The 24,314-nt window shown below is 37.7% G+C and overlaps 1 protein-coding gene across 1 annotated transcript in view; it reads right to left on the bottom strand.

The window, feature by feature from the left end:
* Nucleotides 1-21,737: 21,737 nt before the first annotated feature.
* The window catches only part of LOC126977068 (EH domain-containing protein 3), a 43,614-nt gene continuing 41,037 nt past the window's right edge, over nucleotides 21,738-24,314 (bottom strand). The window contains exon 3 of the mRNA XM_050825763.1: nucleotides 21,738-22,646. Within this exon, the coding sequence (XP_050681720.1) occupies nucleotides 22,444-22,646 (203 nt within the window). The 3' untranslated portion in view covers nucleotides 21,738-22,443. The remainder of the gene's footprint in view (nucleotides 22,647-24,314) is intronic.

The raw sequence follows: 24,314 nt of genomic DNA, 5'->3' as shown, positions 1-24,314 counted from the left end.
AAATGTGTCCCAGGTTTGGATCGATCACATTCCTTCTCAGTTCTCATGCATTTGTTGCGTGCGAACTTGATGTGCCTAAACCTAAACGTAAAACTAAACTTATTAAGTGTAGACCAAACAAAGATATAGATCCAGCTCAGTTGCATAGCTGCATGTCATCTATTAACTGGGATAGACGTGCCGTCTGGTGTAAATGAGTTTGCTTCCGTTATAAATTCAAATCTGTTACACGTTTTTAATACCATTGCACCAGTTAAAATAGCTAGACTTAAGGAACAAAGCTACCCCTGGGTCACATATAACATACGTTTAATGATGAAGCACGTGACGAGGCTTATAAGAGGTTTTAATTTTTTTTTTTACGAATTTAAGTAAACATCCTGGTCATTTGCTGAACTATAAGGATCTTAAGAAAGTTGTATCGAACGCATTAATATCAGAAAAACAGGCATATTTTAATTCATATATAAGCACTCGTATAAATGGAGAGGGTATATCTCGGACACACACAGATTCGTTCAATATGAACAGATTCGGATCTTATTCTTTTACTATTCAACCTGTAACAGAGGTTGAAGTTGCTGAGTCCCGATGGAGTCTCACTGAATATGCTGCTGTTATCTCTTCCTTATACACTAAGTCTACTTACCAAATTAATTAATAAATCAATTGCTTCAGATATATTTCCGGATATTTGGCGTAATCCACTAGTAAGGCCTATCCCAAAAAAAAAACGACCCGCTCGAAATTAACGAATTACGACCCATTAGTATTTTGCCTTGTGCTTCCAAAATTTTGGAGAAGATTGTACATAGTCAACTTCTGACCTATTTAGAAAAAAACAATATTCTACCTACATTACAGTCAGGTTTTAGGAAACAAAACAGCACAACTACAGCCCTAATAAATGTAATAGACGATATACTTTCTTCTCAAGATGCAGGGGAAGCTACTGTTATGGTTCTATTAGATTTTTCCAAAGCATTCGATTCCATTAATTTCGATCTTCTCCTAGCTAAATTGCGATTCTACGGCGTAGAAGAAAGAACTTTGCGGTGGTTTTCGAGCTACTAACGTGACAGACATCAATTCGTTGAAATTACTAACCATGACGGAAATATGACCACTTCGCGGCCTCTCCCAATTAATAAAGGGGTACCTCAGGGGTCTATCCTAGGTCCCTTATTATTTACTCTGTACACAGCGGACGTGGTTAAACATATTAAATATTGTAAATTTCATATGTTTGCTGATGACATACAAATTTACCTGTCTTTCAAGCCGTAATATAAGGAAGCTTTCAATAAAATTACCTCGAACCTTAATCGGATCTTTGACTGGTGTAAATCCAATGGATTGCTATTAAATTCGAAAAAAACGATATATATGGTTATAGGTACTCGGCATCAAGTTAAAAAAGTAGTAACTGGTAAACCCAACATTAAAATTAATAGTGAATAAATAGAGAGGGTAACCGAGGCCCGAAATCTTGGCTTGCTCATACACGAAAACTTACGTTTTGAAAAATATATACTTCAGATTGTTCGTAGTTGCTTTTATAGACTGAAAGTACTATACCGAATCAGAAACTCAATAAAAAAAGACCTACGTGTACTCCTCTGAATCTTTGATTCTTTCCAAGTTTAATTATATGGATGCAGCCATAGGTCCACGCTTATTGAAGCATACTAAACGTCTCATACAACGTGTTCAAAAGGCTTGTGCACGATATTGTTTCTCCATCCCGCGGCGAGACCACGTTACTCCTTATTTGAATAGAGAGTCATTATTAAAAATGGGCAGTCGTATAAAATTGCACTTTGCTACTCTACTATTCGGTATAATAAAGAACGAAATCCCTATTTATCTATTTAAAAAGTTAAAATGGAGAAGTGATGCTAACATTCCACATAAGACCCGCGCTTCGCACGACTCCTTAAATATATCTTCCACACATCCGCATTTCGTGGTAGCTTTCGCTACGCAGCCAGTAAGTGTTGGAATAACCTGCCACCACCACTTCGAAATTTTCACTCAAATGAATCTTTTAAGAATAACTACAAAAAGCTTTTATTGCAAGAGCAAAAACTAAATTAAATACATCGATTGTAGTGAGGATGGGTATCATAATGGATATATCCAAAGACATTGAAGGAGCAGAGAGAAAAAAGTATCTGCATGTGTGGCGTCTGAAAACAGAAACTACAATTGAAAACTTAGAATCATATTATATTATTAAAAAAGTATGTGGTGGAGACAAATTAATTAAGGTTGAGAAAATAAGACATAAAACCGAAAGAGAAAGTTTGTATGCAAAATTATGTGAACCAGAAATTCGGCCTGTTAATGTCGAATTTTCTGAATGGGTGTGGTGTCGTCGATCAGAGGAAAGATCTGAAACAAAGAAAGCAGGTCAAATCGGTTGAGATTTTTTTATCAATATGTACGAGGTCTCCGCACAAAATTAGAAGAATTTTATGCGGGGTTGGCTTCCGCAAATTCAGATTTATTTGTAATCACGGAAACGGGATGCAACAAATCTATTTACAATGCAGAAATAATTCCGCCTCGTTACACTATTATAAGGTGTGACCGGGCAGATTGACGTAAGCAGGGCGGCGCGTTTCTCGTGGATACACCGCAACTCGAACTGCGGCGAGTACACAGTGATGTCAACATTGACGCTCATTCCTTCGAACTAGTTTGTGCGAGTGTCAATAGGCGCGAGAGATTCTTATTTTTGTTATGTATAGTTTACATACCGCCTAGCACTAGTGATACGGAATATAAGCTACTGTTTAGTATTATTGAGGAATACTGTAAAAAATTTAGTGAAGTAGTAGTTGTAGGAGATTTTAATTTATATTCGTGTTCTACGTCTATTAATAATTATTTTGAATATTTTCAAACTTATTGTGAGTTCATTCAGAGCAATAAAGTAGGGCATTGCAATGGCAGATGTCCACCCGACGCGAACGTATTTACATCACCAGCCCAGCCAACTGGTTGGAATTTCTATAAGGCTGATTCCCATCATTGTATTCGTCTATTCTCCGGTAGACTGGTCTATATTGTATGATTTAGATTTGGAGGAAAGCTTGAACTGTTTTTATGACATTCTTACATCTATCACTGATGACTGCGTTCCAAAAAAAAAGCGAAGTCCGGTAACCTCGAGGTACCCCGAATGGTACACGGTTGCAATAATTCGCAACATAGAACTAAAAGCAAAGCTTCACCGACGGTATAAGGCGAGTAAGTCCAGGCATGCTTACGAAACGTTCGCTCAGCGTAGGGCGAGTGTTAAAGCCATGATAGATTTCACCCACCGGCACTATGAGCATCGAGTTCAGAACCAGTTACTTAAGGATCCGATGTCGTTCTGGAACTACGTTAAATCAAAAAAAAGTCGTAGGGGTCCGCAAAATATTTTGAAGAATGGGGTGATATTGACTGACGGGCAATGCGCCGTAGAGTTTGGCAAGTATTTCCATTCAGTCTACAGTTCACAACGAGCTGAACTGAATGTTAGCGCAGCAGTAGCGGCAGCGGGTGGAGGGAACGGAGCGGCGCGGGTGCACATAGACCACTATACCTTAGACGAGGTAAGACAGGCACTTAAAAAACTTAAGCCGAAGAAGTCTGTGGGGCCGGATGGTATACCACCTTATGTATTTAAAGACTGCGGGTCTGTCCTGGCCGAGCCGTTACTTCATATATACAATCTGTGCCTGAAGGCCGCTGTGTTTCCTGAGAAGTGGAAAGTGACCCGAGTCGTCCCAGTGCCGAAAGGTGGAGGTGGAACACAGTTTGAGGGGTACAGGCCAGTTGCAGTGTTGTCAACTGCAGCGAAAGTATTAGAATCCGCCATTCATAGTCGTATTTATACTCAAGTTAGTGCGCAACTATCAGAGTCTCAACATGGATTTAGGCCTTCGAGAAGCTCTACCAGCAATCTTCTCGGCTATATGTCTCATATAGTTCCAGCAGTGGACGGTGGGGGATAGGCTGATGTAGCATACTTTGACTTTCGAAAAGCCTTTGATTTAGTCGATAACGATGTATTGCTCAAAAAGTTAGCATCAGTCGGGTTCACTCCACATTTACTTAACTTTTTTGCGAGTTATATGAGATATAGGCAGCAATATGTGGAATATAAAGACCGAAAGTCCGAACTGTATTTCACAAGGTCGGGTGTCAGTCAGGGCAGCAACCTAGGGCCCTTGCAGTTTATATTAATGATAAATGATCTACCGCAGGTGGTTCAGGATGCTAAATGCTTGTTATTTGCGGGCGACCTCAAGCTCTCTTTGGCTGTGAATGCTGAAAATGTCTGTGTGAAGCTGCAAGAGGATATAGACAGAGTGGTGACATGGAGCCAGGACAACCAATTACAGTTTAATAGCTCAAAATGCTCAGTCATACCTTTCTCTAAATTACGGGCCCCTATTTATAATAATTATAATATGGAGGGGATACGAATGTCGAGAGTTTCAGAAGTCAGAGACTTAGGAGTCAGGTTAAACACTGAGCTTTCCTTTCGTGATCATATTATTGTGATTATTGTGATATTATTAGTGATATACATTGTTGTAAGAAAGCTTACAGAAATTTGGGTTTCTTGCTTCGTACCGTTAGTGATTTCACTAACATAAGCGCTATTACAGCATTATACAGCGCGTTGGTAAGAAGTCAACTAGAAAGTAACACAGTCATTTGGGCTCCACATGAGGCTAAATATAGTCTTATGTTGGAGCGGGTGCAAAACAAATTTGTTAGATTCCTGTACATGAGGCTTTATGGGGTTTACCCATTTTACCCATTAACTACACTATTTGTGTTGGGTATGGTCGGATACAATGAGATAAGGTCTAGAAGGGAATTAGCGCTTGTTCTATATATTTTTAAAATTATAAGAGGCAAGTTATTTAATGCGGACGTATTAGGGCAGGTTAATCTTCGAGTGCCGGACCGGTACGTGTGGCGCAGGCGTAGGCCGCCACTGCTGGCGTTGCCACGCGGGCGCACCAACCTGGTCGAGAAGGCGCCGCTGGCGCGCGCGCTCGGTACTCTTAACATCGTGTCCGAGCGGATCGACCTGTTTTGTTGTACTCTCAGTGAATTCACAAGGATTGCAATGTGGGCTATATGTTATGATAGTTATACATAATAATTATTAGATTGGGTTCTTTAGTATTAATTTTTTAATATAAGATTAAGTGTATATAATTAGATAAGGTACCATATGTTATTTTTTAGTTTATGCTCATTTTAAACGTTAATTTATTTTTATAAGATGAATGTTACACTAGCGCATTAGGAACAATCCTGTAAAGCTAGATGTGTTTAATTAAAAAAAATATATCTATATAATTTTATATTACTCATGCATTTTTTATATATATTTTTATTATATATTTGTGTTGCTAGTGGGTATGTACGTTAATGCGTGTATCCGCATCATTACGTGATATATATTTTCTTTTCAGATTTATAAATTTATTAAGTTCTGAGCTTTGTTTGTTAGATATAGATATACGATAAATATTTAAATATTATAATTATTTTTCACACATTACTGCCAAAATAACTTGCACGGAAAAAAAAATATGGGAAGTTCAAAATTGGTGGCAGTTTTTCGCAAATAAAAAATTATTATTATTATTATTAAATTTGGTATTTCCTTTTATTTTTAGTAATACATTTCATTGCAATGATTGATTAGTATCAGAAACAGAGTCCAGTGGTCCAATAATATGGGATGTAATTTTTTTTTTTAATAATTCCGATCAATTTCCGTCAAAAGTTCAAGAAATTTTAAAAAACTAAATATTATGCAGTTGTTGGTTTCTCATAAATCAAAGGCATGACTCCTTTCACTACTTTTCTCTAAGTCTCGTAGTTTCCGACTTGACCATCACCACCCTTCTCAAAAACCAATCTGTATAGTAACTTATATATCATCGGGTAAAGGGTCTTTAGTTCTGTTCTTGGTACAGGGTCATCTCCCTAGAAAGACAAAATTACATTTCATACCTACTTTTATTTTGATAATTCTGCATACACATACGCCACACAACATAATCAAGCAACTTTGTGTCAAGTCATGCAGAGGTGGAATTCAACAGCAGGAATCAGGCAAAACACATTTGGAACACTCCCCGTGACAGATGCGGTAGAAAACACAAAATTAAGCCACATCTCTGCACAATGCAAGTGATGGTTTTCACAGAGTACTGGATCCCCGGATGGTTTTGTCAGAGTACTGGATCCCCGACAATTCGAGCAGCTCTGCGTTGCACGTGATTTTAAATGGATTAAGCTGATACTGGGGTGCTCCAGATCTAAGATGAGAACGATACTCGTTATGTGGCCGAACTCGCGCCTCATAAAGCACTCAACATTTTTATGACAAACGAGCGTACGGTTCACTTCGTGTTGAGTGATCACCGCCGCCCGCATTCTCTTGTAGCACAATCCCAGGAGCTTTGCCGGCCCTTAAGGTACGCGCTTTTTTTGAAGGTACACATCGTATCGTCCCGGAAACACCGCACAACGAAGCTCATTCCTTTATATGCGAAAACTGTCAATGGTAATTAGATGTATACTTTATTAACCTATTTATGTCATGTAATACTGTTTGTTTTCCTAATTAATTTTCACAGCTTTGCAGAACGTGGAAGAAAGGTCCTTAAAAACTGCACCGTGGAGGACTGCCACAAATCCAGATGGTGGGGATGATATCGTGCGAAGGTCGAATTCGGCGGCAGGAATCAGGTGATATAGCTCTTCAGAACATTCCCCGTGATTAATGCGGTACAACAGATATGTTTGAAGCGTTTAAGCAATCATATATTGTGAAATTATAATGTAAGACACACAATGAAGCCAGCCGTTCACAGGGTAATGGGTCCCCAACAATTCTGCTCTGCGTTGCACGCAGTCAAATGGATCGAGCTGATACTGGGGTGCGCCAGACCAGAGTGAAGTATTGCCGTGCTCTATTTACACGCCCAGGTTCTTCGAAGCCAATTTAGCTTTACCCTCCAGATGACCACGGAATTGGCAATCACTCGAGTATTCGAGACCCAGTATTCCGATACTAGGCTAGGCTAAGGGAAGTGTTGTCGAAGAGCGGTGATACGACATATGGGGTTTTTTTAGTAGTAAACGCGCAAACTTGAGTCTTCTGGGGACAAGGTTCAAATTACCCGATTCCGCGACCTTCTCGAAAGAGGACTCGATAGAAGGCACAAGTTTATCCAGGCACTGGTCGACAATTTCCTGAGAGAGACCTGCATGGCCCATGTACACGGTGTTTACGGCCCGCTATATATCACCAGTGCTGCCTTCTGCATATCAATGATATGTTGGACACAGTGTGGGAGATAGCACACAGCCTTGGAGCACTCCAGCGTTCACGGGCTTTGCGTTTGAGCGATAACCGACAACAACGACTCGTATGCTGCGCCCAGTGAGTGAGTAAGCTGGAGGTCCACTTGCATAACCCCTCGGGAAGCCTGAGTAAGCTGGAGGTCCACTTGCATAACCTCTCGGGAAGCCCAAATGATTGGAAATTTTGCCATACACGATCAAAGGCAAATCATCCTTCGCTATATCCAGGCTAACTGCCATGCCTTCCCCCGTGCTTTTGATAGCCGCCGCCCATCTATATGTTTGGTATACCAGAAGATCGCCAGCCGACCGACCATGGCGAAAGCCATACTGTCCGTCGTTGATCTACTGGTAACCTTCTAGGTATACCAAGAGCTGGCGGTTAATTAACTCTCCATGATTTTGGAGGGCAGGGAGGTAATAGCACTAAGCTTGTAGTTTGCCGGATCCGAACTGTCTCCTTTTTAGATCGGATGGACAAGGGCTGACTTCCATGAGTAAGGAACAACGTCTTTTGAATAAGAGTGCCGGAATAAACTGACTTCTACCGAAAAAAGAGCTTGCCGAACAATTTTCTGTCGGAACTGTGCTACAGGCATGGAGCACGTTGTCGTCAAGAGTAGTAGTAGCAAAAAGAGCGCACAGAAGATCGGCCTTCTCTTTTGCCGTATGGGCCAGGGTGTCATGTCTCATATGCAAGGGGCGGCAGGTACGGCTGGTTGAAGATACCAAGAGCAGCTTTCGACAACGACCAGAACTTACGTGTTCCAGTCGGGTAACTGGAAAGCTGCTCACCGATTTTGACAACGTGCTTCTTGATTCCAATTGATTTATTTCAACATTAGTTAGTTATTTGTACAGATTTTTTTACAATAGTGTGCTGTCGGTGTGCAACAGTGTTTATTGAAAAGGTTGCTTACTTATTATATAACATAATCGTAGCGGTTTAACAACAGACTTAGCCATTTTTGCCTTAAAAAGTATTGTTAACTATTATCTCACTCGGGAAACATCCGTATATGGATGTTTCCTGGATGTGAGCAAAGGATTCGATGCTATTAATTACAATATTTTGTGGAATAAACTACGAGCTACCAAAGTACCTAGTAGGATAGTGGATTTGTTACAGTTTTGGTAAACAAACCAAATTAACCAAGTAAAATGGCAAAACGATTTTTCCGATACCTATCGGTTCAATTGCGGCGTTAGGCAGGGTGGTCTGACGTCACCGATACTGTTTAACCTCTATGTAAATGAACTGATCGGGGGACTGAGCAGTGCTAGGGCAGGCTGCCAGATTGGAGGCGTCAGCGTCAACAATCTGAGCTACGCTGATGTTTGCGGCCTGCGTAGCCTAATTGACATTTGTGAAAAATATGCGGAAAAACATGGGTTATTGTATAATGTGACTAAAACTAAAGTTATGATATTTAAATACAAAAAAAGTCCAGAAAATGTAGTGCCTATAAAACTATGTGGCTCCGTACTGCAATATGTGACTAAGTTTAAATATCTAGGACATGTACTAAGCGAGACGATGAAAGATAATGAGGACCTAGAAAGACAGAGACGGTCAGTGGCTGCAAAAAGCAATATGCTGGCTAGGCGTTTCGCCCGCTGTTCCCGACAAGTAAAGGTCACCCTGTTCAAAGCCTACAGCCAGGCGCTCTACACCTCTCAGCTCTGGTACAACTACACCAAAGCCACCTTTGACGCTCTCAGAGTGCAATATAACAATGCGTTTCGATCTCTACTGGGGTTGCCATGGAGGTGTAGCGCGTCGGGTATGTTTGCGGTGCACAAGGTTGACGATTTTTATGCTGTCATGCGTAGGGCTAGAGCGGGATTTCTGACGAGATTATATAATAATTGTATATTGAAAACGGTAAAACGATTTGTTCCTGTTTCAGCCCGGGTTTTTGTCCCACATTCCTGTTTCGTCCCACGTTGATTTACATTCCTGTTTCGTCTCAATTTTTAAAATGTTACTTTTGTACAGCCAGAAAAAAAATGTGAATCACAACAATATTCTAGATATATATATATATATATATAAGAGCAATAGTTTACCCAAGACCAAACGATGGCATGAAAGGTGTTCATAAACCTATTACAGGATATTATGTTCTTGCAGATTGCGGCACAGCTGTCTTAGGTTGTCTCAAAAGTATAACGATAAAACTTGGCACAAAAATATGAATCTCAAGCAATGACCTCTCATTGGCCAGCTCATTGGGCATGAACTAAACGGTTTATGACTTACCTGCTTGCAAAGGTAAAGCCATAAACTTGCTTGTTTAGCGAGCACACGTGTACACGTTTTTTTTAAAGATATTGATTTTATAAACCAATTTATATAACAATTTGAATAAGTAAAATTTAAATTAGTTAAAAGGCTCCTGTTTCCATTAATTGATTTCTGGTATTGAATACTAACTTGTTGAGTTAATTAATAATATTTATCGTCAAAAATATGATTTTTAAAATATTTTGTATGCTGTCCGTACAAAACATGTTGTAAAATACATAAATTACTACCCGGGGCGAATAAGAAACAAAAAGTGGGGCGAATAAGAAACAAAAAGTGGGGCGAAACAAGAATAAAATAATAAATAATTCATTTTTCTTATTTTCGGGACGAAACAGGAACAAATCGGTAAAACATTACCACCGATATACACCTAATTTTTTTCTTATGTAATAATGTTGTTTTTAATCTTCCATTTGTAATTTTTAATTCTAATTTATATATTTTTTAATTAATTAATGTTATCTTATTAATTAAGTAATGTTATATACCTTTTTTAATGCAAAATTGGCTATGGATGGTATAATCTGTCCGAAATAAAATATTTTTTTTTATAATAATTAATAATAATACAGTTCTTATGGTTCAATGACTTGAACAATTTTGTTATAGGGAGTAGTTAAGGTTTTAAATTTGTTTCTCTGAAATGTTGTTTTTTTAATTCAAATTCTATTTATGGTATTCATAGGGATATTTATATTGAAAATGTTGTATTTGGTTTTTGCAGACTACTTGGTTTTTTAAAATTGACATAATATTACACACCATCTACACCCGAGTATGTATTGCTATCATTCCTAATGCTGGCTCCTTTTACTAAATTCTTTTACAAATACAGTGTGTATTTGCTGTAATAATATATTTATTTATTTAGTGCAGTCTGTTGGCCAGTAGTTGTTCTTAGTACTCCTATCTTGTGTCCGTGTAAAGCGAGCACTTTATCAGATTAGTTTTATCAAAGGCATGAGGAGTGCTAGGTAGGAGTTATCCTTGTAGGCTCCATAAACATTGGATAGAATCAGTAATTTTTTGAAATTACACATACAGCAAGTTTTTTTATTTGACATGGCAGTTAGTAAATAGTAATGTGTTAATTGTTGTGTTCTATAATCTATTCATCATACAGTCAACATCCACTGACCACACACCCAGCATTGAGACAACTGGGTGTCTACTAAATGCCCAGGTATTCACTTATCAGTGAAATATTAAAATGAATTACGAACTTGGTTTACAATAATAGAGAGAGAGTTTCTTGCGCCGCTTCTTCTCTCTCAGAGCTCCATTTGTTTCCAAAGCGGTAGTAGTATCTAGTATATTAGAAATGACATCGAAAAGAATTCTAAAGGAATCAATTTTGAGAAAATAAATGCCTTTTAATTATATTGTAAAGTTCCGAAAACCATTATTTCAAACTGATTAATATAAAACAAATTAGACATTAAAATTAGCAAAGATCACTACAGAGTTATATTTTCATGATAAGTATAATGACTTAATAAAAATATAGGAAAGCATTGTCAAGCGCCACCTTCCAAACCATGTTAGGTTGGCTCAATTTTTTATTAATTTTGTGGGTGTCATGTTCAGTAAATTATTGCGTAGATTGCGGCTTCGTGGGTCGTAAGTTCTGTGGATTCAAGTTTTAAGGATGTAGGGCAAAGATACTTCATAGTACTTTTCTACAATAATTTTGCAGCAGTAAATACATCGGAGCTCTTGCTCTTCAGTAAGAGAATAAGTATCGTTCGCGAAATAACATTTCTAACTTTGAGGTGTTCATGTAAGATGACGGAAAGTGCCAGTGATCCAATCTTAAGTTTAGTATGCATCTCTTGAATGTGTCTGTGTCCCGGAACAGCCAGTGGGAATGAAATGTGTGCGAGCCAAATGACAACCGCTCCTCTTAAATTGTTCAATAGCGTTTATTTCCGTCTAAAACCGTTAGTAAGTATACTAAGTATTAGTGGATTTCCTTGTTGTAAGTATACCAGGGCACCACTACGACTAAGAATGTTGTTACAGCTCTATGGTGGCACATTATGTCTGACTTGCTGATGACGACAGCTTATGTTGTTAGCATTCTTCACAGCGCCATGTCCAAGGAACTTTCTTCCACGTACTACAAATCTGTGGAAGGAGCTTCATTGTGCGGTTTCCAGGACGATACGACATGGGTACCTCCATGAAAAATGTCTTCCTAGTTTATTTCATTGTGCTTGTTGTTGTTGTTTTTTTTTTCTTTTTCTTCACTCCGCGTTATCCTTTGACCGCGGCCGGGGTAGTATCCCAAGTATTTGTCACAAGTAGTTCGTGTCGCCGCAGATCGCCGGGTGACACGGGTCTATTGAACACAAAATTGTTCTGGTGTGATTATTGAACACCATTTCTTCAACCAGGCATTGGTGATTGGGCTTGTAGCATTATGTTCTCCTCTTCAGAACTAAGGCAGGTACTGCACATGAGGAAAGCCGCATCATCACTTAAAGTTGCTGCGGCTTTGTTAGACCGGGGAGATCGCAAGTGAAGGTTTATAGGATTGGCCCTGGAACTGAAACTTGATTTGAAATGTTCTGTGGTTGAAGTATGACACCGTAACCATGTTGTTGGAATGAGGTTACTTAATTTTGTACAGAAGCCCTATATACCAAGTTCCGTCGAATGCTAGATGTAGATCACACTTTTTTGCAGTATCAGCCAGGAGAAGTATTAGTTGTGTTGTTTGATCCAGCTTAGTTTTTATTATAGTAAGATTGTTGGTGTTGCACAAACAAGTTAGGGTTGACATTTGTCTCGTGATATTCTCGAAAGAAATTCCAGTCTATTTTAGAGTTTTGAAGATGGTACGATAAGGCTATTGTAAAAGAGCGTGAGATGCATTTTGATATTCAAAATGACTCTACTTGTACCAATATTTTGTGAATGAGATAGATCCTATTTATAGCAATTGACATTAGCAGCCCGTGATTATGGCTCGTAAAGCAGCTCTAGTACAGTTTAGGGCAGCCTGTTTCACTGCGACCAATGTAAATTATGGGTGTGGATCGTTTTGCTATGTTGGCCCTAGCCTCCTTTTGTAATACAAGTTTTGGGGAGACAGGTTCAGAAGCTCATTTCTAGCTGCTCCCGGCGTGGACGTCATGGCTCCTGTATGCAGCTCAAAGCGCATGCAGTTCAAATGTACTTAGCTTGGCAATTACGCCCTTGTGGGCAATGTTCCTGCACCAGAGCATAGAGCCATATGATATAAAGTGGTCATACAATAGTTGTGTTTAACCAAAGCGCCATGTTGGGCTTTAGGCCCCATTTTTGGCCCACAACCTTGCTCCAACGGACTACTATTTTTTCGTGATTTGGACAATTTTCTACGTGATAAATAGTTTTCTTCTCAGGAGGCAGTACAAAATGCTTTCACACAGTTTCTCGAATCTAGATCACCACAGTTCTATGGCAAAGGCATAAATGACATTCCTATTAGATGGCAGCAATGTACAGATAATAATGGTAATTATTTTGATTAAATATAATAATAAAGACATTTATTCCATATCTCTAAAAAAAGTGTACATATGCAATATTGTTAGTTTTTTTTGTTAGTATTATTTGCTTAATCTAGGTTTTTAGTATGATTGTTATTTAGTTAAATTTTTAGATATGGATCCCAGATTGGGTAAAGGCCTTCTCCATCTTCATCCACAACTTTCTGTCAAGTGCTTTCTGCATCAAATCTTTTCCTGCTGATTGTGCTATGTCATCAGCCCACCGTTTTATTGGTCTTCCTACATTTCGTTTTCCTCATGTTGGCCCCTTCCAACGTATAATTTCTCTAGTCCACCTCCTGTGGGTATACCGTGCAATATGTCCAGCCCATTTCCATTTAAGTGCTAGTGCACGTGTGAGTGCTCCGGTGATCTTGGTTTTCTGTCTTATCCTGGCGCTTCTTACTTTGTCTATCTTCCTTATTTTTAATAAACTTCTTTCCATTGCTCTTTGATTACCTACTCGTAATCATCTGCTTGACTTTTTCTGTAAAGGTCCACGTTTGACAGCTGTACAATAAGCATGGTAGGACACCAGTATCCATTACTACTTTTTTCATGTGAAGATTGTAGTTGCCTTTTAAGATTTCTTTTAATGACCAGAATCTATTCCACGCTTTTGATACTCTTGTTGCTACTTCATCTTCGTTGTTAGAGTGATGGAAAGATACTCGTTTTTCTAAGTAAATGTAGCTATCTACATAGTTTATAATATTGTCTCTTACATTTATTGGCTTCTTCTGACTGTTGGTCATTATCTTAGTCTTATTTGCATTCATTTCTAAACCGATTTTTATTCTTTGTTGGTCAAGTTTCTGTATCATATCTTCTATGTCTCTAGGTGTTTCAGCTATGATAGCGATATCATCGGCAAACCTTAGATGGTTTAGATAGCGATCGCCTATTTTGATCCCTTTTTGTAACCAGTCTATGTTTCGAAATATGTTCTCGAGCACGGCAATGAATAACTTCGGTGATAAGGGATCACCTTGTCTTGCACCTCTTTCTATCTATAAAGAATAAGAATAATTTATTTAAATTGATCTTTTTACATAAATTACATTAACTTTAAATATTTTACAAGCTTATATATAAGTATGACTAAATTATTATTGCCATTGAATCACCACACTAGTCGGAGACTGTATCGTGGGATCAAATAAAGATATGATTAACAGTAAACCATTATCTTGGTTGTCATCATTGGCATTACTATTACAAATTTTGAAGACACTATATACAACTGTAAAATAATAATTTAATTAAAAAAACTACAAATTTATCAATACTAAATTGAAAAGAAAGTAAAATAAAATGAAAGTAACAACATGTGTGTGTGTGTGTGTGTGTGTGTGTGTTTATGTGTATGTGTGTGCAAAATTAAATACAAGGGATCAAAATATTTTCATTTTTTTCATAATCTAATTCTCCTAGGTATTTACTGATTTTTATTTTCATATTTTTGTACTTAAGTCTAATATACCAACATGTTTATGCATAAAATTATATAAATATTTAGATATAATAAGGTGCCAGTCGTTCCGAAAACTTGGTATTAATTCTTGGGCGAGTTATGTTAAACGTGCGTTTCATTTTGTTAGTGGCAAAACCCGGAGTGAAATTGAGAACATTTTTGTGCTCCTTCATTACACTAGCCAATATGAATAATTGTCGAACTCTTAGCACGCCGCATTCCGTATACAAAACTGTCCGTAGGGTGTCGTCGTGGCTTCCTGCACATGACTTTTAGAAAGGCTCGTTGAGCTCTCTCTAATATTATTAGATGAGATTTTGCAGCTCCTCCCCAGACTGTTATGCAATACATAATGATTGATTGACATAGTGCAATATAGATTGATTTAAGCAATTGGCAGTCAGCTGAGTTCCTGAGTAGCCTTATGATATTCATGAGTTTTCTAACTCTTCTAGATAAGGATAAGATGTGCGGCAAGAAGGTGAGTTTTTCATCCAATTGGACTCCCAGGTACCGTAATTCTGTCGTCCTCTGTATCTTTGGACAAAAGCATGGTGCTTCTGCTGCTTTATCACATCTATGTATTTGAATGAATTCGGAGTCGGTTGGAGCACTAGCTTTTGTTATGTGAAACGACAGGTAATTCGTTTTCCCGGGGTTAAGAGTCAGGAGGTTATTATCTAACCAGTTAGCTACTACGGAGAGGCCTTTTTCGGACATGTGTTTTGCTTCTTCCCATGACTTACCTTTAAATAATATTACGGTGTCGTCAGCATAACAAACGATATCCGCGTTTTCAATGTTCAATTTAAGTAGGGAGTGCATGTAAATTGAAAACAGGGTTGGGCCTAAGATAGAGCCTTGTGGAACACCCACTGTGACCTCTTGCAATTCACTAATGTGTTTACCTACACGCAGACACTGTTTCCTGCCAGTTAGATAACTAGCAAACCACTTCAAAGGAAGGCCTCTGATGCCCATACATTCCAGTCGCTTCAAAAGTATTGGAACTGAGACAGTATCAAATGCCTTAGACAGATCCAAGAATACCCCAATAGATCGATGTCCACTGTCCATGTACCGTGAGATCAATTCTGTTACCAGTAAACATGCATCCTCTGCGGATTTTCTTCGACGAAAACCAAATTGACGATCACAGAGTAGGCCCTTAGATTCAAGATAAGAAGTCAGTCGGGAATTGACTACCTTTTCCAAAACTTTTGATACTACACTGAGCAATGAGATTGGTCTATAGTTTCCAGGCACTTCTTTTGATCCAGAATTATGTATTGGAATTACCATTGCTAGCTTCCATGATTCAGGAAAGACTCCAGTAGTGATACTCAAGTTTATTATATGAGTCAGCGGTAAAGTAATATGGTCCGAGTTTTGCTTAAGTACTACTGCTCCTATTTTATCTATTCCTGAAGCACTATCTACTCGTAGATCGTTTAACCAGTGTTTTATTTCAGTCTCGTCAGCTGGTTTCATGAAAAATGATCTTATTGGAGTGTTTATGTGTTTTATTTCGGATGCTAAATTTTCCTCAGTTTTTTTGATGTTGTCAAGAATTGTCTTAGTAAGTTGTCTACCCACAGATGCAAAATATTCGTTATGCAACTTTAAACAATGTTCTACTTCATCAGACGTTTTAATTAATTCTTCAGCATTCTGCTGTGAGCGTTTATGATGAGTAATATCTCCAATCACCTTCCATAGCTTCTTTTTATCATGTTTACTTTCTGTCAAAAGTTAGCGTTCGTAATTGTACTTTAGTCGATGTAGTAGATTATTACAGAAGTTTCTATATTTTATATAAATTACCTTTTTAATTTCATCGTTTGGATTATTTTTGTACTTTTGATGGAGTTTGTCTCTGTTTCGAATACATCGGATTAAACCAGGCGTAATCCAGGGTTTAATGTTAAATTTATTCCTACTGAGCGTGACCTCTGATCTGTGTCTAGATATAATTGAATTAATTGTATGTGAGAAAATTTCTACTGACCTTGAGACGTCCATAGTATCATACACTGCCGTCCAGTCAGTATTTTGTAGATCGCGCGTGACTGCGTCATAGTCAGTTTTTGTCACAGTTCTACAGTGTTTGTGACCAACCGGGTATTTAGTTTTAAACACGTAATCGTCATATCGTGATCAGTCAGATCCGCGCTGCAAATGAAACCCTCTGCTGACATGTTGTTCTTTATGAAAGTGTGGTCCAAACAAGTTTTGCGGTGAGTTGGTTTTAAAAATACAGGCAACAAACCAAACTCGGCCATCAGGCACAGGTATTCGTGACGTCGTGGGTCCACACTTGTAGGACATATATCTATATTCATGTCACCAGTAATTATTAGTGAGCTTTTTGAGGATTCCTTCGTAAGGAGGCTTTCCAGGCCGTCTAAAAAATTCGTGGTGTCCTTTACTGATGGGGATCTGTAAATAGCTATGATTTTTGGACCTTTGTAAATATCAATTTGTAAACAAATTGCGTCATTCAGATCAGGCTCACATACAGACACTGAATTTCCGTTTAGGACATAAACGACAACACCACTACACTGGTTTATAGCTCGATAAGTTCTAAACGAATCATATCCATCTAACTGCATGACTATTGAATAATCATCAAGCCAACATTCCGTCAAAATAATCACATCGTAAGTTATCACAAAACGTTGCAGATTTGCTCTGAATAGGTCAAAGTTTTTATTTAGACTTCGAATATTAAATGTTAAAATTTTAAAATTATATTTTCCCAACTGAAGCAGAGCGTTACACGATTCTATGTCTTCAACCTTATGGCACGTTATATTCAAGATGTTATCAATTTCACTTATCATGTTACTAGCCATTTGAGTTGTGGTAAATATAATATATTCTTTGGTATTTTGGGGTTGTTGGTTGAAGACAAGAGACAATTATATTTATTAAATTGCTGAAGTGAGAGATACATAAGTTGTCGGACAACGAATAATTGCGGGTTCTTTTAATTACGTTTTGAATTTTATAAGAGCTGTGTTGGATAGTGAATGCTTGTGAATATGGGTTTGTGAATAAGTATAAGTTAATGCGTGTATAAGATAATGTTTTTTGTGAATGAATCTTAATAGGTTTTCCCCTAGTTTCAAGTTTCACACAACTTTGACTATTTTTGTAAATATATGTTAAAATATTGATATATGTTTGGTCGATTCCGGTCGCTTTCAATGCCTGCCAAATTGAATAGTGACTTATACTATCAAAAGCTTTACTATAATCTATAAAAGCCACATATAATGGTCTATTAAACTCACGATATTTCTCTATAATTTGCTCTAAAGCCTGGATGTGGTCGGTAGTGCTGAAACCCTGGCGGAAGCCTGCTTGCTCTATTGGCTGAAACAATTCAATATTTTTTGTTATTCGTCTTGATATTATACCTGAGAATAACTTGTAAACGAAATTTAATAGGCTGATTGGCCTGTAATTTCCGATGTCCAATGGGTCGCCTTTTTTGAATAGCAGTATGATATCGGATTTACACCATTGTGCTGGTACTGTCTCTGTTTTTAATATCATATTGAATAATTTCGTGAATAGATGTACTAGAATTGGTGCCCCTAGTTTAATAACTTCATTGCTGAGTCCGTCTGGCCCAGGGCTTTTTTCATTCTTTAGTTGTTTGATGTGTTTGTAATTTTTTTTTCTATTGGTTTGACAGATCTTGTATCAGGTTCCCAGTTAGTAACATTAAGTTCAGGTATTTGGTCATTGTCTTTTCTCTGGTACAAATCTTCATAGAAGATAGTTGCATGATTAATTACATCTTTTCTTGTTTTTGTTTCTTCTGACTGTCGTTTATGTTTAGGTATCCGCGATTTATTAATGCTTAGCTCCTTAAAACCTCTCTTTGTACTCCTATATTTATTTAGGTTATTTGTAATTATATTTTGTCTATGTTTTTGGTAATCTTTCCGAATTGATTTACTGTTTCTTTGTATAATCTTCCTAGTTCTTTTTTCATATAAAAATCCTTATGTTTGCAAAGAGTGAGTTCGGTTCGTCTTTTTATCAATTTTTTTGTGTCTTCACTGAATACTCTATGTCCGTTTTTGTCCTCTTTTTTCTTTGTCTTTAAGCTACTCGAGATAATATTTTCGATGATATTGTAATATGTTTGGATATCGGTATCGCTATTCAATTCATCTTCTGAGTTTTTAATGTTTACTTTTAAGGTTGTTATAAAGTTAGTAATTTCTTGTTCTGTTTCCAAATATTTGGTGTCTTGTTGAAGTTTTTTCTACTAATTTTGGGAAGCTTAAGGACCATGGTGCCTCTTATTAATTTGTGATCTGAAGGAAAGCTTGTGTTAATTACTTCAAAATTCGTGAAAATTTTGTGATTGTTTGTCATTATATAATCTATTTCGTTCTTAGTTTTCCTGTCGGGCGATAACCATGTCCATTCCCGAGTATTCTTTTTTCTGAATAAAGTATTAATTACTGAGAGCTTGTATTGTAAGGCATATTCTATCAATCTTTCGCCCCTATCATTACGTTCTCCATAGTCATACTTTCCCATAATTAAGGAGTCTTCATTATTTGGATATCCTATTTTGGCATTGAAGTCTCCCATTACTATTTTTATTTTGTCATCAATAATAGAATGTGCCATATCTAAGTCCTCATAGAATCGGTTGTGTTCATGCTCACTCGATCTCTCTGTTGGAGCATAAACCTGGATTATTGATACCGAATGGTCTTCAAATTTTAATTGTAAAAGGGCTACTCTCTCAGAGATTCCTATAAAGTTTGTAATGTTCTGTTTATTAAGAATCCTACTCCATGGAGCCCTTTTGTTTGACCGATAATATATAGTATAATAACATAAGATATAGTCATGATATTCTTCAATATCACATCCTAGTTTTCTTACATCTGACAGCCCTAGAATGTCGCATTTAATATTTCTGAGTGCATATGTGAGTTCATAATATCTCTCTAGTTTTGGTAGAGATCTAACGTTGAAACTACCTACGTGAAGCATCGTCAGGTTATTCATTTTAGGTACATTAATTTTAACTGGAGGGTAGTGGTCTGATTTCCCACGATGACCAGTCGGCTTGGGAAATGTTTTGGTCATATGGTTTAGTTTAGGCTTACATGTTTTTTGGTATCGGTGGCTGATGATTATTTCCTATGGTTTCTGTTCAGTTAAGGATAAGGTTGAAAAAGAGTTGCTTCTGCCCCTCATGATGTCAAAAGCATTTGTTCTATTTTTCCTTTATGGAAGCGTTTTGCTTCTTTAGTTGGTTAATAGGGGCAGGATAGGTAGAATAGTCTCTTTTGCGTTTTTCACTTCCAATCATACTTTTCTCGACTATAAGTTTGTCATAGGTTAGGACGGCGTAGTTGCCATTATTTCTTTCCTCTAAAAGCGTTGGGTGCAATTCTCTTCTCTTATCCTAAGACTTCTTTTGGATAATCTTCGGAAATATGTATGTCTTTTAATTTTTTCTTATCTTTCAGAATATCACGTTTTTGCCAATTGTTTACAAATGAAACTAATACTGGCTTTTCCTTCTTATTTTTACTATTTGGTTTCCCAATCCTTCGTACTACATTAATGTCTTTGAGGTTCAGAGAAATATCGAGATCACTACTTATTTTTTTTTTCAAAATTTTTACAACTTCAGATGAAGATTCTTCGATTTCTTTTAGACCATATATAATTAAATTGTTCGTTCTACTGCTTCTTTCCAAGGAACAAATTTTGTCTTTTAAGTATTTATTTTCTGATTTTAATTGTTCAATTTCTCGAGTAAAAGGCACTAGTTTTTCATCTATCTGTGAAATAATCTCTTTTGTTTGTTTTGCCATCTCAGTTTTCATCTGGTCAAAGAATAATTGCATATTATCCATCGCTATTACGGAAATAAGCAACCTTGATATTATTCGGAAACGAACGTATTTATTAAATTAGTAGGTGTGGAATGACAGGTTTTTGATTGGTCGTGTGTAGGGTCTTTAAGATAGGTTCTTTTATCTGTGATTTCTGTACATCAAATGTCAAGCAAACTGTCGCTTAAATGACAATACGCATTATGCTGTACTTTGCCAAAAGAAGAAAAAAGAAAAAAAAAAAAATTATGCTGTACTGTAAGTAATAATTGGCAGATTAATTTACTAGTTCAATTATTTATTTCACTTATTTTCATTTGTTGCGTAGTAGTTTCACTCTGTTATATTATTTTGTGATGAACTTTTACACTTTAAATATAATATTTACAAATCCTTTTGTTGTTTTGCACAATAATTTCACAGTTTTTGAATATATAAACGGAGCACTGAACTACAATGTGTTTATGTTTTGACAGCCGAAACCCGAAAAAAAATATTGATAAGTATGTTAAATAAAATAAAAACTAATTTATAATTTTTTAGTAACTACAAATCGGCAACTTCATACTTAAATTCCTATACCCTTATGCTGTTCGGTGGATTTAATTTGTACAACGAGGTGATGAAGCGTCTATTGAAAGATATTTTGATGAATGGTAACAATAATAATAAACCTTCAATGAAGTACTTCACAATGTTATTGGAACAGCAGAAACATATGCTACTTATAGATAGTTTGTACGAGATCGAGACGGGCATGGCCACTTGCATTATCAGACAGAAATACGGAATTCATACACCGATGAGAGTCTTACTTACCATACAAACAAATATTTGATCAATTAAAACTACGAGTCAGAAATGAATCTATATATCTATAGTCACTTTGGAATCCTGGCATTTTGTGTTTTATTTCATACAATTTTTATTAACATAACAAATCACAACCGCCGAGAATTTATAAGGTCAAGTGGCTGAGAAGATTGATCTCCTAGAAATTATTTCTGAATTGACTTTGGATCTAACGCAATTATTTTAGTACACAAATCACTATGTTATTTGGATGGTAATTATAAAATCTTTCTGTATTATGTTATGTACGAAGTTTGGGGGAGCTATGGATTAAAACAATAGTATTTTCTTAACTATTTATTTATACTCTGTGTATAATTTATGATAAATACATTTACATAATAACATTTATTTACACACAATAGCAAAATGTAAAAATATACGACGCGCCCGCTACATACATACATACACACTCCACCACAGGACAAGGACCGCTTACGCACACATATGAGCGCTGGTGTTATGATGTTCGTGATACACTGGACCCGAGTTATTATATTACGACTTACAATTGATAATTTATAACACGAATATATAATGTGCCGTGTAGTACAGGGCGCGGGGGGTAGTACTATGTGTGTTACGATTTCAACAACTCTCCTACAATTAATACAGAATATATAATAAAACCGTATTTGGTTTAAAACATATCATGTAGCACCCAATGAATAAATGATACAATAAATTAATGCAAACTAAACTAGATGATTTAAATTAATTATTAATTAGCAGGACAGTGTGTATATAGTGTCCATACAGCCTGTAAGCTAAGCAGAGGTCGCCCTCCTCCCCCCCGGAGAGATGGTGGTCACATGGTCGCAGGGAGAATGCATATCTATTTAGAATGGAATATGCATTTATATTTCTCAATTAGGTTTGATGAACGACATTTGAAGTGATAATGAAGATGAATGACTGCTAATCGTCAAGAGGACATGGTGTAGAGGGGTCGAGGTGGAAGGCGAGCCGGGAGCCGGGAGGCGAGCAGGGTCAGTTCCGCTTGGAGGGCGGCACGAGGTGCGGCGGGAGGTCGGTGGGCAGCTCGTGGCCATCGATCTTGACGCCAATGAGGTGCATGGCCAGCGCGAACTCCTCCTCGTCCAGGAACCCGTCCTTGTCCACGTCCGACAGCTTCCATATCTTGCCCAGCACCGAGTTCGGCAGCTTGGATTTCAACATCTCCGTCTTGGCGGCTGTAGGACAACAAACAGGTAAGAATGTTTATGCAGCAGGAGTCACCCGTTCCTGCCCGACGGAGCTACATCACGATGAGGGGGGGGGGGGGGGGGGGCCCGTCCTCACCTGACACGCTGGCACTGTCACCCGTAGATGTCTATTTTTGTTTTATTCAAATTTTATTATTTTCATAAATATTTAGTTGTTTTTGTCAATAACAAACGAAGTAGATTTCGAGAGGTAATTCATAAAAAAATGGAAAGACTAAAGAATACTGAATGAATTGCAACTCAGATAAAAGTCGCATCCTGATGGGGTTCAATTTGTAGGAACATTAAACTGACTGGCTTCAGCCTTCACTAACTCTTCCGGGATAAACTACGAGACAGAGTTGACACGTGGAAAGTGGTTAAGAAGTCCGTGAGGCGCTGCAGAGTACACCTGCTGAACATCATCAGTTAAAAGGCTCGATTCAACTTCCTATACCGAATGACGTCGCTATGGAAGGGAAAATAATACAGTCGTAGAGCGAAATCCATTTATTAGTTATATAATTATCATTGTAACGATATGGATATCGATTAGAAGCTGCTCAGCGTTACACAGGGCGATTTCTTATTTAAGTCCAAGTTGGCCGCCGGGGAAAGTAATGAACTAATAAACAATATGAATATCGTCTCAGACCTAGATGGAGATGGGGGGGGGGGGATTTATATATTATGTTAACAGCTGGACATAATATTGTAACAGTTGTCATATGATATAGTTTTACTTACATCTACCCTCTTATAATGTACTCTACACGATATTATAGATAGACTGAATTAAAAACGTTGACTTAAGAAATGCGTGTCAGGTGAAATGATGACGGAACACGGACCACGACCTAGACAGAACGGGATTCTTAACTGTATAAATAATAATAATATATATAATATAATAATATACTTAAATGTATATTACATTGTTATTTTTCTATTTGATGTTACCAGTAGAAGCTTCTTTGAACAGGATGCCGGCTAGATTATGGGTATCATAACGTTGCCTTTTTCTACCAAGAAGCAGTAATTGTGTTTCTGAAGAGACTTAACATCTTATGTCTCAAGGAGACGAGCGCAGTTGTAGTGCCGCTCAGAATTTTTCAAGAATCATGAACGGCACTGCATTGCAATGGGCAGGACGTATCAATTACCATCAGCTAAACGTCCCTTATTGTAATAACGATGTTTTTGATTTAAAACAAGAATATATAGCAAAAAGGTAGTCCCTTATTATAAGGTTGTGAGTATCATCGTTAATATGGCGACAGCTGGCTGTCAATGCTACTTGTATTCCGAAAAAAATAACTGTGTAAAGGAGCGAATGCGCACGACGTCGTGCGGCGCGGCCCAGATGGCGGCGGTGAGTCGGTCCAGCCAGGTGGCGGGTGCTCGGCGCACGCGCAGCTCCATGTAGGGCCGCCCCGTCAGCACCAGCGCCAGGCACCCGAACAACACCAGGTCCAGTATCCATAGGCGCACCAGCAGCAGTACGAGCTTCACGTAGAGCGGCAGCCCCGCCGGCTCGCTCCTCGGAACACGAGCGATTGTGCGAGCTGTTGCAGGATAGTGTTGTGGAAAGTTGAACAATGCCCTCTTGCGCGATTGCCTCGTAGAGTATGTCGCGGCGGCCCCACAGATCGCTGA

The sequence above is a fragment of the Leptidea sinapis genome, chromosome 2, assembly GCF_905404315.1.
Source record: "Leptidea sinapis chromosome 2, ilLepSina1.1, whole genome shotgun sequence".
NCBI classification, from domain to species: Eukaryota; Metazoa; Arthropoda; class Insecta; order Lepidoptera; family Pieridae; genus Leptidea; species Leptidea sinapis.
Note: the sequence above shows the minus strand (reverse complement) of the source record. Positions and strands in the feature narration are given on the sequence as shown.